Source organism: Pelmatolapia mariae, linkage group LG18 (genome assembly GCF_036321145.2).
Source record: "Pelmatolapia mariae isolate MD_Pm_ZW linkage group LG18, Pm_UMD_F_2, whole genome shotgun sequence".
NCBI lineage: Eukaryota > Metazoa > Chordata > Actinopteri > Cichliformes > Cichlidae > Pelmatolapia > Pelmatolapia mariae.
In genome coordinates, this window is record NC_086243.1 from 7937372 (window position 1) to 7953739 (window position 16368).

The window sequence follows — 16368 nt, forward strand, 5'->3', positions numbered from 1 at the left end:
GACAGTGATCGTGATTTTCGCGTCCGCGGGAGCGCGCAGCTGCTTAAAGCTCCAGATTACTTACGTAGTCAGCTACTTCCGTGCTACTGATATAAGATGCGGTAAGCTGAACACAGCTTCAGCCGTCTGTTTGTTGAAAAATAGTAACGGATCGCGTTTCCTTGTTAGTAACTGTAACGGCGTTGTAACGATAGGAATAGTAATTAGTTAGATTACTCGTTACTGAAAAAAGTAACGCCGTTACTTGTAACGCCGTTATTCCCATCACTGTTTATTACAGATTACAGTATTACAGAGTCTGGCAGTCTTTGCATGATGTCCACGTTACTGTAAGTTTCTAGCTGACTCTCCGATGTGACAGGTGTGCCAGCAGGAAAGAGGCTCAATAAACCTGCATCCTGAGGTTTGTCATGCGGGATTAAATGAGGCAGACTTTGTTCAGACAGCTAGGATTGTATTTTACACTGACTCTGAGTCTGTATAAGTATCATACAATGTAAACAAAGCACTGAAACTTGCACATATTTTTTATAGATGCATTGAAGCTAATCGGGATATTTACTGTCAATCTGTGACTGCGATTAATCACTTTACTGGAAACTTTATTAAGTAGTAACTCATTACTTCATCACAGAGGCTAATATTTCTGTCCTAAAATCGTTTAAACAGTACAGCCTTATTGCAATATAAGTAACGTTTACACCGTAACTTTAAGTTAGCACCATATAACGGTAAAATACGTAATAATATCTACAAATGCATCTTAAAGCTGTTATATTAGCACTCGTTCTATTACTAACATTTGATGAGTTAGGAGTGAGAACGTGTTGCAATGTATATTTGTAGGTGTGGTTTGGCTCTAGAAGAATGTACAACACAGCAAATCTGAGTTTCACTTGTGATTACACTTCAGCGGAAGTAGCAACAGTGCATGCATTAACCTGGACGTGGACAACAGCAGAGGTGGGCAGTAAAGACAAATATTTTGTACTAAGTAGAGTTTTAAATTTACATCTACTTCACTTGAGTAGGTTTTTTCCTTTTCATTTTTCATTTTCAAAACAGGCTCGTTACTTTCGGTTTGACGTTTTTGAATGGAGTCATTATTTCGTCACTGCGAGAAACACATGAAAGGCAGTCCTGCTCGTGTATTAATCACCAGATGCAAACACATGTGCCATAGTCAGGGGTTTAAGTGGGCCTTTTTATTTATTTATCATCAGCAAGGAACAAGTGACTTTTAATGAACGCAGCTCATAAACTTCCTGGACAGGATTATACTTCTACTTTTTAACGACGCCACCCTCTACTGGTGTAGTTTGATATATAACATTACAGGACACAACAATTATTAGTATTACTTGTGGCTTATGTTTGCGGTACTTCAGCATCTAGCCAGCCCTGCAGAAGACCAGCGAGCGTAAGGGGAGTGAGATTTTTTGAAGTGTCAGGTAATTTCAAATGCAACATTTCTATCAGCTCAACAAACATCAGCAAACACACGAACTGTTTGTGTGCAGTTTTTTTTTCAGTGTTCCTAGCTAAAGGTCCAGCTGCTGTATTTCACAGGGAGAGAAAGGTTTTTAAAGGAATCAATGAAACAATACCGTTTACTTTCTAGGGTACATGTTATGGAGGGACTAAGTAGGGGTAGGTTTTCATTATTGATTTTCCAAATAAAATCGATTCTAGATTGAATAACACGATATCGATTCATTCAAATCCTGAATCCTGATTTTTAAATATAAATTTATTTTGTCCGAAACGCCAGAATTTCAGGTTAAACCTCACAAAATTTCGATAACCACCAAACAGCTAAAATAGTAAATGAGAGCAGGTACACGGATTCTGCACAAAGACGTGAGACCAGTGAGATGTCGGCTTTCTCACTCGACAGCATGGACACAGACACGCCGTCAGGGCTGAAAACCGACAGCTCACAGATTCTGATGTGTCTGCGCGTCCGCGCTTTGTGTTTAAGTCCCTCTTGCTCTAGATTTTAAAGAAGCGGGTTTTGTCTCTCTCCAACCAAAACTGACTGAACCAGCAGTAAAAGAAGATCCACATTTTGCTTCACATAAACATCGTCCCCTCTTGCTGTTTTGCTTCCACCACGATGAAATTACACTTCATGTAGCTATTGTTTATATGTTGATTCATGGTTTTCCTTAGTTTTCGTTCTACTGCAGAATATTTTTAAGCTGGTTATCTGCTATAAAAACCCAGGCCAGGAAAATCTCCTTCATGTTTTTCTGTGTTTTATCCTCAGTTACTTTGACACAAAGGCATCTGCTGTGATGCTTAAACCTCTGATGAAGTCTCACAACTGTCAGCTTTCTTTTTATAGATATGAAAATACGGATATATACTGATAAATGATCAGAATTATAATATTTATGACTGTCTGAGGCAAAATTTCCCTGATTCAAATCGAATGGAATCGAATCAGGACCTTATGAATTGGAATTGAATCGATCCTAGAAATCAGTGATGATACCCAGCCCTAGGACAAAGGTGCAAGTACCCTTTACATGCATTTTGCAGGCAATTACACTGTAGCACCCGCAGCTAAGGCACAAGTAGCCTGTAATTATGTGTAATTTCTGTAATAAGTCAGTTTTTTGCAGGATTCTATAAAATAATTACACTGTTAGATCACAAGTACCCTGTGATTACGTATAATTTCATGTACACGTGTTGTGCCAAAAGTGACTTGAGTTATTTAGTTGATGATATTTTCCTCTAACCCAGGGGTCTCAAACTAGCGACCCGTATATTGACGTGAAAAAAATATAATGGAGTTTGGCCCTTGAAGTTACATTTTTTTTGTTAGAGAGGATTTGTTTGTTGTTGAGTGCAATGTTAAAATAAGTTCTTTAAAAAGCAAAAAATAATTAAATTATTTAATGAGCTGCCACGTGTCTGGCCAGCTCATTTAAGTTTGAGACCCCTGCTCTAACCCATTTACAACTGGCCTTGTTATGGGAAATGAAACTGGTTATAAATACCAAGGCTGTAAACATGTTTATTCCTACTGTGGTGTTGGACATTTTAACATTAGTCTGTGAGGACTGACTTACATTTGCAATTACCAGCCAAAATGGCAAAACAATGTTTTGTTCAAAAATAAATACATTCTCTGAAATCCTCTGATCACACTTTTCTGCTTTCACACAGAGTCACCTTCTGCTGATCCACTTGAATAAGTGCCTTTCCTTCCAGCCTGTTAAGGTCATTTAGGAAACAAGCCTGTATTAACTGGTGATAGTTACAGCTTGACTCATGCAGGTGCCGCCTGCTAGGGAAATGATCTACTTCATGGTAGGTCTGGATGTGTGCTTTATAGCATGGGGCCAAACCTGGAAGATGGGGACAAGCAGCCTGAGGAAATATATATCCCCTTTTATGTTTTAGATGTTTTAGTAGGAAGGAGAAAACCTCTCAGAAGTCACCCTGGTTATTAGTTATTCTCTCAATTATTATCTTTGAAAAAACAAAACAAAAAATCCCCATAAACTTGATTGTAGGAGAGAGTAGTTATGCACTACAGGTCCAGCCTGCTTCCTCTTTGATAGGTACTGATGGTGCAAAAACAGTTATATAAGCAAAATATATTTGTTATCAATAGTATTATTATTTTGTCTGTCACTTAACATTTTAAACAGAAAAGATCTGAATTATTTGGTTAATGGACTGTCATACATTTCATACAGCTACAATTTGAATAGAAATTACAACCATGTCTGATTTTGCAGTACTACGGCATCAATGTTTATGTCTGAACAAATTGTTCCCAACAGGTTGTTGTAATGCACAATTTAAGCTAAGAAGTCTTCTACAGGGCACACATGAAATTATCACTCAAGCACATTCACATTTCTTGCAAAATGATAGCTTTGTTTTTAAGCCATTATTAATTATTGCAGCAAATACAGTAGCTTACAGATAAATGAAAGTATTTGCTTTGAGGAGTTGTATATTCTTTTCCAGGACATAATAGAGTGAAGCAGGGCCACTGAATCATCTGTGCACACTCTCAAGGACACCAAAAGAGGTAACATGCAATAACTATTACATTTAAAATTAAGACTTTCATAAGATAATAAAACCTGCATCTTGCTGCTGTTAGTTACAATTGTGATACTTAAACTGTGTAAATGTCTGTAATGCAGACTCAGCATGTCTGCCAAAGACGTTGTGAGGGGAAATAAAACAGCCATCCAAACGATTCTGTCCGGAGACTACAGGCTGATCCTCAACAAAGTTTATGAGAAGGAGCTGATCACTGAACAGGAGTACAACAACCTTAAAAGTATCAACAGGGAAGATGTGGAGGGACACGTTGTTGAGCTCGTGGATAAGATCATGAGTAAAGGAGACGATACCTGCAGAGCTTTTCTGAACCTCCTGCAAACTGATGAAAACATTAAAAGTACTTTCCCTCAGCTGAAGGACTTACATAATGACACCCTGTTTCTACCTGACCAAGCTTCTTTACTTCAGCATGGTAATTACACACACAGAAATGCTGTTTCTGAGATCATATTCTGGTTGGATGTGTAACTCTGTTTCTCTCTGATTTCCTCACAAGATGGCTCCAGTCAAATGGAGGTGAGGTCCTACTTCTGGAAGGCAGAGCAGCTCAATAAGTGACAACATTTGTGTCAGAGAGATAATGTGCAATTTAATCAGTTTCCTTCACATTATATTGCAGGAGATGTAACATAGGGTCATCTCAGAGACTGTTGATACATTCATATAGCCTATGGTAATAAGTTTTTGTATTTATTAGTCCCTCCAGGCCTGTGCTGGTGGGAGCAGGTCGTCCTCTATAGAAGAGGCGCTGGACTCTTCTGAGGTCGCAGCACTTTGCTTCCTGTGTCGTGATGTTGTTGGCAGACATCATCTGAAAGGGGTCAGTGCTGCACGTTCTATACCAGGGGTCTCAAACTCCAGTCCTCCAGGCCGATGTCCTGAAACTTTTCCATGTGTCCCTGTTGCAACACACCTGAATAAAATTAGTAGGTCATTAGCAAGAGTATAGAACTTGACTGCATGCTGAAATGGCAACCCCTAACCCTACTCAAATAAATTTAAGTAAATGTAAGTTTTTGGAAAATGTACTTCTAAAGGTACTTTTATTGCACCATGTTCAATTACTCATGAGCTGCTGTAACATAAATCAAATGGCTCAGCATGCAGTCAATTTCTATAGAGCAGCAGTGTCAAACTCTAGGCCTCAAGGGCTGGTGTCCTGCTGGTTTTAGATAACACCCTGGGTCAAAACACCTGAATCAGATGATTAGTTCATTACCAGGTCTCTGGAGAACTTCAAGACAGCTTGAGGAGGTAATTTAGTCATTTGAATCAGCTGTGTTGGATCAAGGACACATCTAAAACCTGCAGGACACCGGCCCTTGAGGCCTGGAGTTCGACACCCCTGCTATAGAGTCTTGCTAATGACTGACTAATTTTATTCAGGTCTGTTACAACAGGGACACATGGAAAAGTTTCAGGACATCGGCCCTCGAGGACTGGAGTTTGAGACGCCTGTTCTATACTGTTATCTTTCTCCACCCCTTTTTTTTACTGACATGTTTATAGATGTGCCCCTGGTGGGACTGACAGTGTGATAGCCTAGAAATGTTCATATTCACTGATAGATTTTCTAAAGTGTTTTTTTCCTCCTACAGATCACTAATACCAAAGAACTGTTCTCAAGATTAAGTGTCCTGCAGAACGATCATTTCCTTTTTCAGCTTCTCTCAACTATTGATCGAGTAGATCTTGTCAGGTCCCTGGGCATAGATAGCAGACGATCGAAGGACACAGATGAGAATCCTGTTCTGTCACAGTACAGGTGAAAGCTGTCCTACATTGACTTTAACATGATATAGTAATAGTTGGTACTTAAATACTATTTTACATTTTTCTTTTTTCTTATTTTGTTAGGGTGATGCTGTACAAAATATATGACTCTATGAATAATGAGAATCTCATAATTATGAAGTTTCTACTGAGATCAAAGCTGGCTAAAAGAAAACTGGATCAATGCAATGTGAGATAACACCCGCACACCTTTCCAGCTCTTTAAAAATTAACTCACCACACCTACATTTACAAGATGTAGTCATTAAGTAGCGATCACTCACTCTTATTCTAAGCACATCCGTCCCTAAATCTAAACTAAAAACTAAAGGTCACAGAGCCCTTCAGTCTATGATCTGTGCACCCAGCTGACTTGTTCATAAAACAGCTAAAGGCACACATCTTTAAACTGGCATTTGAGTAGCATTTTGCTGTGAAGCAGTTGATAGATTTATAGTGTAGCTGCAGAGCCTCTGTGAACTAAAACCATCTTTGCTGTTAATTCCAGACAGCGCTGGATGTGTTTGCTGAGATGGAAAAGAAAGATTTAATATCAGACACAAATGTTAGTGTGTTGCATGAAGTACTCCAAGAGTTTGATCAAGAGCTGGCAATGATTGTAGAGAACTACGTTCAAGGTTTGAGAGACATTTTTCACTTTACCACAGAAAAACATTTAGATGTAAACAGTGTGTTTCTGTGAACATCATCAAATGATTGTACTCGTTACAGGAGTCCCCCAGCAGCAGCAGCAGATGTTACCTCCTAATGTCAGTATTGACAACCATGTCTGTCTATGTGTGTGTTTCTGAATATTTAATTCTGTGTGTCAGCTTGCTGATCACTGTGATGTTTATTCCCACAGAGGTTTTTTGACACCCATGAATCCCATCTTCCTCTGTCTGTAACTGAAACTCAGCCCAGCTGTAGGTTTCTCTGTTTAAAAATATTTGTAATTATTTTTTAGAAAATCCTACTTTATAAATTCCTATGTTATTCTTATGTACTCAAGGCAGAGGAGAGATTATTTACACTGATGCACGACCACAGCCCATCTCTCTTCCTGATCAGGTAGTCCATACAGGCTTTTATGCTTTCATTCATTCTTTTGTCAGAACAGTAATATTTATTATTCATATTTCTTTACATTAATATAATTCATAATTTGCTTTGTTTGTGTCCTGTAGTCAGAATACTACACTTTGACTCATAAATCTCATGGTTTATGTGTAGTCTTCAAAAATGACATCTTCACAGGAACATATCTGTTGAAGAATCGAAGAGGAACTCAGAAGGATGCAGGTAGAGTTCTTACCTTCAAACCATATCATGATACATGATATCATGATATGGGTCATACATAAACCTGATTTATGTATGACTGTTTTAACTAGGAGCTACTGAACTCTGTAACAATTACTGCACATATGGATCATATATTTTTTGGTCATGTAATCTACTGCTAAACGTTAATTTGTTTCTCTTCTATGTGGCAAAGATGCTCTGAACACAGTGTTCACGCTCTTTGGCTTTAAAGTGCTGATACACAACAACCTGACTGCAGCACAAATGCTAAATGAAATAAGAATGTACAGCAAGAGGAATTTTGTGAATGATGATGCTTTGGTGAGTAAATTCATACCTCTTCAGAATTGTATCCTCAACAACCATTCTATATTCTTAATTTATTTTATATCTCTGGGATTGTGTGTCCGAGTGATCCCCTGGTAAGATCTCCCATGGCAAATTCTGCTCTTCGTCTGGTCCTGGGTGAGGGACCAGACAAAGAGCGATTCAAAAACACCTCCTTGAATTGCTACCTTATGGTGGTGAAGGGGTTTGTGTTCCAGGGATCGCGGGGGTGGGTGTGGTGGTGGGCGGGGGGGTGTCCCCTGGTAGTTCTCCCATTGGAAATTGGCCATGGGTGAGGGACCAGACAAAGAGCCATTTAGAAGCCCCTATGAGCAGAAGATCCAAGGTGTGGCTAGGAAGCCAGTTCTTTACCCCCTTAAGGATACTTGAGGGTGCATGGGAGTTTGCCCAACCAGTCTACATGTGTTTTGTGGACTTGGAGAAGACATTCAACGGTGTCCCTCAGGGTGTTTCAGGTGGGTGTTGGACTCCGCCCAATCTGCCTTTTGTCACCAATTTTGTTCATAATTTTTATGGACAGATTTTCTAGGTGTAGCCAAGTGGTGGGTGGTCACTTGGGTGGTCTCAGAATCTCATCTCTACTTTTTGCAGAGCATGTGATTCTGTTGGCTTCATTAAGGTGCCCACTTTGGGTCAGGGATGAGTTCCTGCCCCAAGTGGAAGAGTTTAAGTATCTCCGGGTCTTGTTCATGATGGATTGACAGATGGATTGGTGCTGCAGCTGCAGTGATGTACTAGTTCGTCGTGGTGAAGAGAGCTGAATGTAAAAGTGAAGCTCTCAATTTACTGGTCGTGTTACGTCCCTTATCCTCAGCTGTGGTCACGAGCTTTGGCTGTCATGTTTGTGTGGCGATTAAAAGCAGCAATATCCAGAGCTAAAAATGTTACGCTTAAAATTATGTTTTTATTATAGGTGTGACTGCTTTGAGTGACAGGTGGATAACAGCAGCTGACTGCTAAGCTTCATGCGAATTTTAGTCACTGAACTGGACCTTTTAATGATATTTGCAGTTTGGTTGCCTTTTGGAGCATTTTTAAATGAATTATTTGACAGATTCTGTGCCTCACAGTAAGTTATGCTAGCAGATTGTCTATAAGGTCTATGCACCGGCTTTGTCGAGTGACAGCCTTGTATTATTTTACTCATTAGCATTAATTGTCATGGCCATGTGGCTGATTACCAAAAAAGCACCCAAATTCAGAGGCAAAAGAGACAAATATCACAGTTTTACAAAAAAGGATAGAAGTATTGAGGAGTTGTGTCAATAGCACAGGAATTTTTTCCAGATCCGGAAGGGTTAAATTCACTAAGGGAGGACACACAGGATCCACAGAAGTCACACAGATAATTATTTAAGGAGCAGAGGATAAGAAGAAGCTTACTTCTTATAATAGAGGGTTTGCAGGTTGTTGGAGGCTGAGTGTAGAATTATCCATGTGGATTTGGTTAACAAACCAGCTTGCTTGACTGACTGCAGTAAATGGAGACAAAGGGCTCTTCAGCCAACAGAAGGAAAACTGAAAACAAGAAAAAACATGAACACGAGTAAACCACTAGGAAACAAGTTTTAGGTCTGATTACCATTCATTTAAAGGCAGACTGGCAGAAACTGGATGGAGCAGGTGGTTCTTTTGAACTGAAGTTGATTAAGCAAATGACAAACAGGTGGCTTCCAGCTGAAGAACAGAAAATCCAAGGGTCCACCCAAAAGGGGAAGCCAATGCCAGCACTAGGTTGAAGAAAATAGAGAAACTCAGAAGAAACCAGCACCCTGCTATGACACTAATAGCAAGTATTTGCATACAGTTTATTGGCAATCAGTGATGGGGATAAGGACATTAAAAGTAACAGTGTTACTTTTTTTCTGTAACTATTAATCTTTCTATCGTTACAACGCCGTCACTAACAAGAAAATGCGGTGCGTTACTACTTTTTAAACACACAGATGGTTGAAGCTGTCTTATTCTCACCGGGAGCTGAGGAGGGGGGCGAAACAATGGCACGAGTGCTGCTGATTGGTTGAGGAAGAATAAAGTAGTCGTGGTAAACGAATCACATGACCAATTTAAGATGACATAGCAACAAGATGCTATATACCTGTTTTTAAACTGTTGATAGGCCACGAAAAACTAGAATCATGAAAAAAAATTTTTTTTATCATGAATACTATCGTCACGCTTACTGTTTAAGGACAGCGCTAGCAAGCACTCCCTGTTTACGACAAAAAACAAACAAACAAACAAACAACAACAAAAAATCCACTGGAAAAATACACCATGTCGACCAATAAAAAATTAATAAATAAATAAAAATCATATGGCAACATGGCATTTGTTGTTTAGGAAGAGTGGGAAGTTTTAGGAATGACGGAGAGAGAGAGCGAATTTTGAAATGTGAGAGATTTGTGACATTTAGTGTGTGTAGTTAGTGTGTTGTGTTGTATAGTTAGTGTGTTGTTTAGTCAATAGTTTTATTTTGTGTGTCAGAACAATGTGGTGACTGCTGAATGTTACAGTTGCTGCCAAAAAGCCATCAAAAGCAGACTGCAATGTAAACGCTGTCTCCAGGTGGAAAAGAGAAGAAGTGATACACCACCTGCTGTCAGGCCTGCAGGTTATCAGGCCTGTGATGTTCTATCTCAGCGGTCCCCAATCCCCACGCCACAGACCGGTACCTGAGTCGTTTGGTACCGGGCCGCGAGAGTTGAGGTTCGGGTGTGAAATTTATGGTTTTCAGCTCTTTTATCAGTTTTTGTTTTTATTGTTATTTTTTATCATTAACTCAGTTTCCCTGGGTCTTTTCCCGTGTGTTATGAATAATTTTTTTTTGTACCGGTACTGGTTTTGTTATATTTATCTGTGACACCTTAAAGGCCCTGTTGCTACCAGATCCGTACCAGAAACCCGATCTGTACCGTGCAAAAGGCGTCCAGTTCCGCTCGAAGCATTTTACGATAGGTACGGGTCAGAGTATCTGTTAAAATGTTAAGAATAATAAGTATTTCTAAAAATGTTTGCAATAATGAAACATTTCAATATAATGTAGACAAAAAAGAAAAAAAGAAAGAAAGTTGCGGATCAGGATGCCCCGATCCTTACTGCGCATGTGCAAAGTCGGACCCTACAGATCCGTACCGCACATGTGCAGAAGTTCTCTTCTTGTTCTGTTTCGTTTAATGGCAGTTTACTCCCCAGTGTACGAGGATACCGCCACTTGCTGACCGAGCGAATGAGGCCTAATGTAAACTGAACTTGTGTCATTACAAATCGTGTTTGTGTATGCGTGTTACATTTGATTTAGTGATAGCCGAGTGTGTTTATGCTTGTCTGTGTGGAGAGGATTGATTGGAATTGTGATGATGATGTCCGCTATCACTGTCAATTGTCAGGAAACACTTAATCTGGCTCATGAATCTTCAGGTCGCGCATTACAAATTTTTAATTTTTACACACAATAGGCTATATTTTGATTTAAAAGCTGAAAATTTATTATTGTAATACAGCAGATATTCTCAATTTGCACCACATATCCTAGGAATGTTTTTCTAATATAAAATATAATATAGTTGTTGCACAAAATCCAATGTGGCTCATCACCTAAAATTGGGTTACTTTGTATTTTTGTGTTAGATTTCTTGGTTTGCCACTTTGTCTTGAAATAACTTTGAATTCTTTGTAACCCCCTAGTGTTCATTTTCATAATGTTGCAAAATTAATGTTTGAAAATATTTTTAAAAGGGTACTCTTAGGTTAACAATTTGTTAAATCGAGATTTACCCACACTTATATGTATATATTGATATAAAATTACACAGGACCACTTTATAATTTTCACAGGTTTACTGTAACAATACTGAACACAAACAACTGATTTCAAGAGCATGAACAACAGATACAGGTAGAGAGGATGTGTTACAACTCAGATTGAGAGAAAAAGAGACAGAACACAAGATATTGATGGAAATAAAAAGCTTTTTTTTTTTAACAAATGTAATTTATGGAACTTTGATTTAGGCAACTTTGAGCTAATCAAAATAATGTCAGATCCTTGATAATTAAACAAAACAAAGCTCATTACGACTTCTTGGCTGGTATATTATATGAAAAAAGCATGAATTTGTTTGTATACAGAGGTATCCATTGTTTAAATGTCCCAGGCAGTCGAAAAGGAGGCAGAACTGTTGAGAAATGCTAGGAACTAACTGGGCGCTGCATTTCAATAATATTAACTGTTGCAATGTTGGCAAAGAGAGGAAGTGATGTAAGATTTGGGCATGTGTGGTATGGATTGGGTTTCCGGTACAGATCGAGTATCGACAGGCCAGTCCGTGAAAATATTGTCGGACATAAACCGGTCCGTGGTGCAAAAAAGGTTGGGGACCGCTGTTCTATCTTATATTGGACAGAAATTCTTTTTTGAAATCGCACAAATAGGTTGTGTTTCATCTTATTTGATGTAGAACCCCATGAACACAATTTCAAACTATTTACTGTTTGAAATGGTTATAAAAAACAAACAAACTTTTTTTAGGTAAATAAATGTGTACAACTGTTGTTTGCAAAACTTGTGCATAGGGTTTTAAAATTGACAATTAATATTTGTATTTAAAGTTATGAAAGTGATTAGTTAATGTTTGTGGTTGATACAGTAAAAATATAACTTTTTTCTACTCTGATTTTATGTTTTTAGTCTCATTTTAGCTTAATTGTGTTAATACAGTATGTCAAAATGAGAAAGTAACTGTAAAGTCCAGCATGTAAGGTTGTGCTGAAAAGAATGATAACAAACAAGATAAATAGTTTTTAAAGGTGAAAGGTATAAGTAAAATAAAAAGTAGCCAGTTATACCCTGGCTTTTCCTGCCAATTAGTTACTTTTTAAATATTGTAACTTAGTTACTAACTAGTTATTTTTTAAAGAAGTTACTAGTAACTATAACTAATTACTTTTTCAAAGTAACTTGCCAAACACTGTTGGCAACTGTCACACCTTTGAGTCGCCGAGCAGCTGAATAGGGGAATAATGTTGACGCACCTGCTGTTCAAACATATGTAAAAGTTTCAATTTAAGACTCCTTTATTTGTTATCAAAATCCTTAAAAATCCATCGAAAAAAATCAGTGACCACAACATTCTGTAAGCGAACAGGTGATATAACAATCACTACTACTACTAACAACAAAGCTACACCTATCCATCATTATGGTTTGTGAATGCTCCTTGGTAACAAGGCTTGCTAGCTTTAACATCATAATGCCAGATATTCTTACCACCAAACTGGACCACCTTCAGATCCCCCCTGCCACCTGCTCCTGGATCAAAGACTTCCTAACCAACTTCCTAACCCAACATAAGTCTGACTTGGCCTGAAGCTGAACGTCCTTAAAACAAAAGAATTTATCATGGACTTCCGGAGGCACAAACGGGTCCAATCTCCTCTCATTATAAATGGAGAACAGGTGGAATCTGTCTCCATGTTCAGGTTTCTGGGCACCCACATCTCCACTGATCTCACCTGCACCCACAAGACAAATGCTCTGGCAAAGAAGGCCCAGCAGCGGCTGCACTTCCTCTATGTCCTGGACCAGAAACTGCTGCTGGCCTTCTACTGCTCCTCAGTGGAGCGTGTGCTTTGGCAATGCCTAGGTGTTTGGTATGCAGGGGCCACTGCTAAGAAAAGAAAAGTAGCACATGGGGCAATTAACACCGCTCCCCCAAAAATCATTGGCTGCTCTCTGCCACTCCTAGAGGTCATTGCCAGTTCCTCCTGTCTCAGGAAAACCAGGGCCATCACAGGTGACCCCTTGCACCACCTGTTTGACCCGCTGCTCTCTTGTCAAGGTCAATCAGGTCGTACATCTCCAGACTTGCAAAGAGCTTTTACCCCTGGGCCATTCAGACTGTTAACAAACACTATTCCCCCACAGCCCACCCCTGCCCACCCGCCTCACCAATCTGACTCATGGTCCTAGTAATCCACATAACTCAGACTAATGATACTCTATACTCAGATTAAATCCTTTGCACTACTTCCAAGCACTTTGTTCTCCAATGTTTGCCTCCCTATTGTGCGCCTCTATCATTTTATATATATTCCTCTAGTTCATAAGATCTGGTATAGAGGTGAAGGGGGGAAAGAACTTGCTTCAAAGTAATAGCCAATAGATTTGGGGGTGGGTGAGAGGCTGTTATGACCTGACCTGGGCTTTGGAGAGTTTACCAACTGTATTTAACAGTAAACAGGCATATGTTACATGAGCTATGAAAACTGATTTCAACTCCACTTTTCAAAAGGTGGAATATCACCAAAGGCCATCATGAGGTTATTCTAAATCTGATGACTACTGCCATGGACCAAACAACTGTGATCATGAATGCCACAGTTGCCCAGTACCACTCAAACACTGACTACATTCAAAAAGTCAGATTTACTTAGGAAGGTTTCTGACAGTGAGAAATGAGCCAGAAGTATCTGCTCAGCAGCCATTATAAGATCTGGTTCTCTAAACACTAATAAAAGGCGGTTCCATGCTTCATTCATTACATGTCCTAGCATAGGATCCATTGGTTCCATGAAAGGAAGGAAGAAAAATATTCATAGCGACACGTTTTACAACTGTCATTAAAAACAAACCTAACTGACAAGTGTATTGTAAATTTTCATTCACCATGCAATTTCATTTCTCTGCAGTAGGAAGAGAAAATTTGAATTGGCAGGGTAAGCGGTTAAAGCCAATATGACAAACATTTAATTTCACTTTATTTTCTTTAATATCAGCTTTATCACAACGATTGTAATTATGTGATATTCTCAAACAGGGTTTCTCTTTTTTTATGATAACCATTCTTAACCCCTCTAAGGGGTTAAGAATATATGTATATATATGTATATATATATACATATATTCTTAACCCCTCTAAGGGGTTAAGAATATATGTATATATATGTATATATATATATATGTATATGTAGATGTGTGTGTATATATATATACACACACAGACAGAACACACACAGAACTATATATATATATATATATATATATATGTATATATATATATATATATATATATATATATATATATGTTATAGTTATCTTGCAGTATCTTGTTCACAAAATCCTCTACCATCTGTCGTTTTGTATTTTTTGTCCTTAACACCATACCTATGCCATATGCCTCTGATTTAAGGTGGTATGCGTGCTTTCATATGGAGAAAAGGGGTGTGTCTTTGGCACCGATGAGACCAGGGTGTCCCTGAAAGAGCTGATGCTCCCCTTTACAAGTGGAAGAGCCCCAACCTTGGCAGGGAAGCCCAAACTCTTTTTCTTTGACGGACCTCAGGGTGATGGATACCAGAAAGGATACTATCCCTGCACCACAACACCAGGAGAGGATGCGAGGGAGACACAATTCTTAATGGAAGGAAATTCACACATGGGGAGACAGTTCGAGACAGTGCCTTCAGAAGCAGACTTTCTGATAGGCATGGCCACCGTGGAGGAATTCACGTCATTTCGAAATACACTCACAGGATCCATTTACATCCAGGAGCTGTGCAGGCAGCTGACAAGATCAGCAGAAAGGTGAGAGACACCTTATAAAGAGTTTAAGAGCATACAATGCTACTCTGGAAGAAATTTAAAACCACACTTGACCCTAAGTCAGTCGTAACATGTGCCATAATGATGATCATTTACCCAAACCTAATGAATCAGTCAAATCTGAATTACTTAGTTATAAATGGGGCTGCTTTTTGTGCCGTTTTGTATTCTTGCACTGCAAACAAAGGTTAAAACATGGATATACATGAATTACACAATATTTCATTGCAATTTCACGGTAACATATGACACATTTCACAATTTATTTGATGATATACAGAAAATATTTTAAGTAAGCCTAATTTTATGTGTACTTTACTTAGGCACAACTGTCGTGTTTATACTGACAAATCTGAGATCTTTATAGCACACTGTTATAAACTGTACTTTTCATAGTTTGTGCAATGGAAAAAAGATATTTATAAAACTATATTTGTGTGCATATCTGTAGGTCTGCTCATGGTGATCAGAACATCAGAAAGCACAATGTTTCAAATATTCCAAAAATTCAAGATGTAATTTTTAGTGTGTTTCCGATGTTTTCCTTGCAGTCAGGAGATGGATGATATCCTCACTGTCCTGACACGTGTGAACAGGGAGGTCAGCAAAGGAGAGTTTTTATTCCACAAACAAATGCCAGAGCCCAGATACACTCTCACCAAGAAGCTTGTCCTCAAATCTGTGTCACCCGGCTGTGACTAAAATAAGTCCCAGATTTGCAATGAGTCTGATTTACAGCATATTCAACTGTGTGTGTTGCACATATGTATGAATGAATTTGTATTTTCATATCATCTCAAGAATCAAAGAAAACATCATGGTATATAAAATTTAGTTTCTGAAATAGATTTCTCTTTTTTTTCTGCCACATAATTATACGCTACTGAATCAACTGTAATTAAGCGGTAGTCATCTGTTTTACAAACCATTTCTCCACATTTCAGAACTCATTTATATTACTATTTAATGTGTACATGTCATTGAATGGGCAATGAGGTGATTACTAAAATATATATTAACGTGTTTTTATAGGTGTTTCCATAAAGGCAGAAATGCCTGTAACCTATATTTAAAGTTGTGAAGAGATTAAATTAAATTAATTAAATCAGCAATAACTTTTCTACGTCACCTTAGGGGGAACCAGACTCCTTCACCTTCTATATGCTCTGGTTTCAGACTTTCAAGCATCCATCCTGTAACTTGTTAACACTAATTACAGATACATGTTAAGTCCAATATTTTTT

General features: G+C 38.5%; 1 protein-coding gene across 1 annotated transcript; it reads left to right on the plus strand.

Annotated features, from left to right (window-relative positions):
• The first annotated feature begins 4179 nt into the window (after window positions 1-4179).
• LOC134617214 (caspase-8-like) lies at window positions 4180-15826 on the plus strand. The gene is made up of 11 exons (XM_063462417.1): window positions 4180-4507; window positions 4592-4611; window positions 4793-4915; window positions 5694-5860; window positions 5953-6058; window positions 6377-6506; window positions 6881-6939; window positions 7056-7170; window positions 7367-7494; window positions 14712-15106; window positions 15676-15826. The coding sequence occupies exons 1-11, from the start codon at window positions 4180-4182 to the stop codon at window positions 15824-15826; spliced, it is 1722 nt and encodes a 573-aa protein (XP_063318487.1).
• The last annotated feature ends 542 nt before the right edge of the window (window positions 15827-16368 follow it).

Coding starts and splice junctions, on each gene's coding strand:
- LOC134617214 (XM_063462417.1), top strand. CDS start 4,180: ATGTCTGCCAAAGACGTTGTGAGGGGAAATAAAACAGCCATCCAAACG. Junction 7,171..7,366: donor AGGAACTCAGAAGGATGCAG/GTAGAGTTCTTA, acceptor TATGTGGCAAAG/ATGCTCTGAACACAGTGTTC. Junction 15,107..15,675: donor CTGACAAGATCAGCAGAAAG/GTGAGAGACACC, acceptor TTTTCCTTGCAG/TCAGGAGATGGATGATATCC.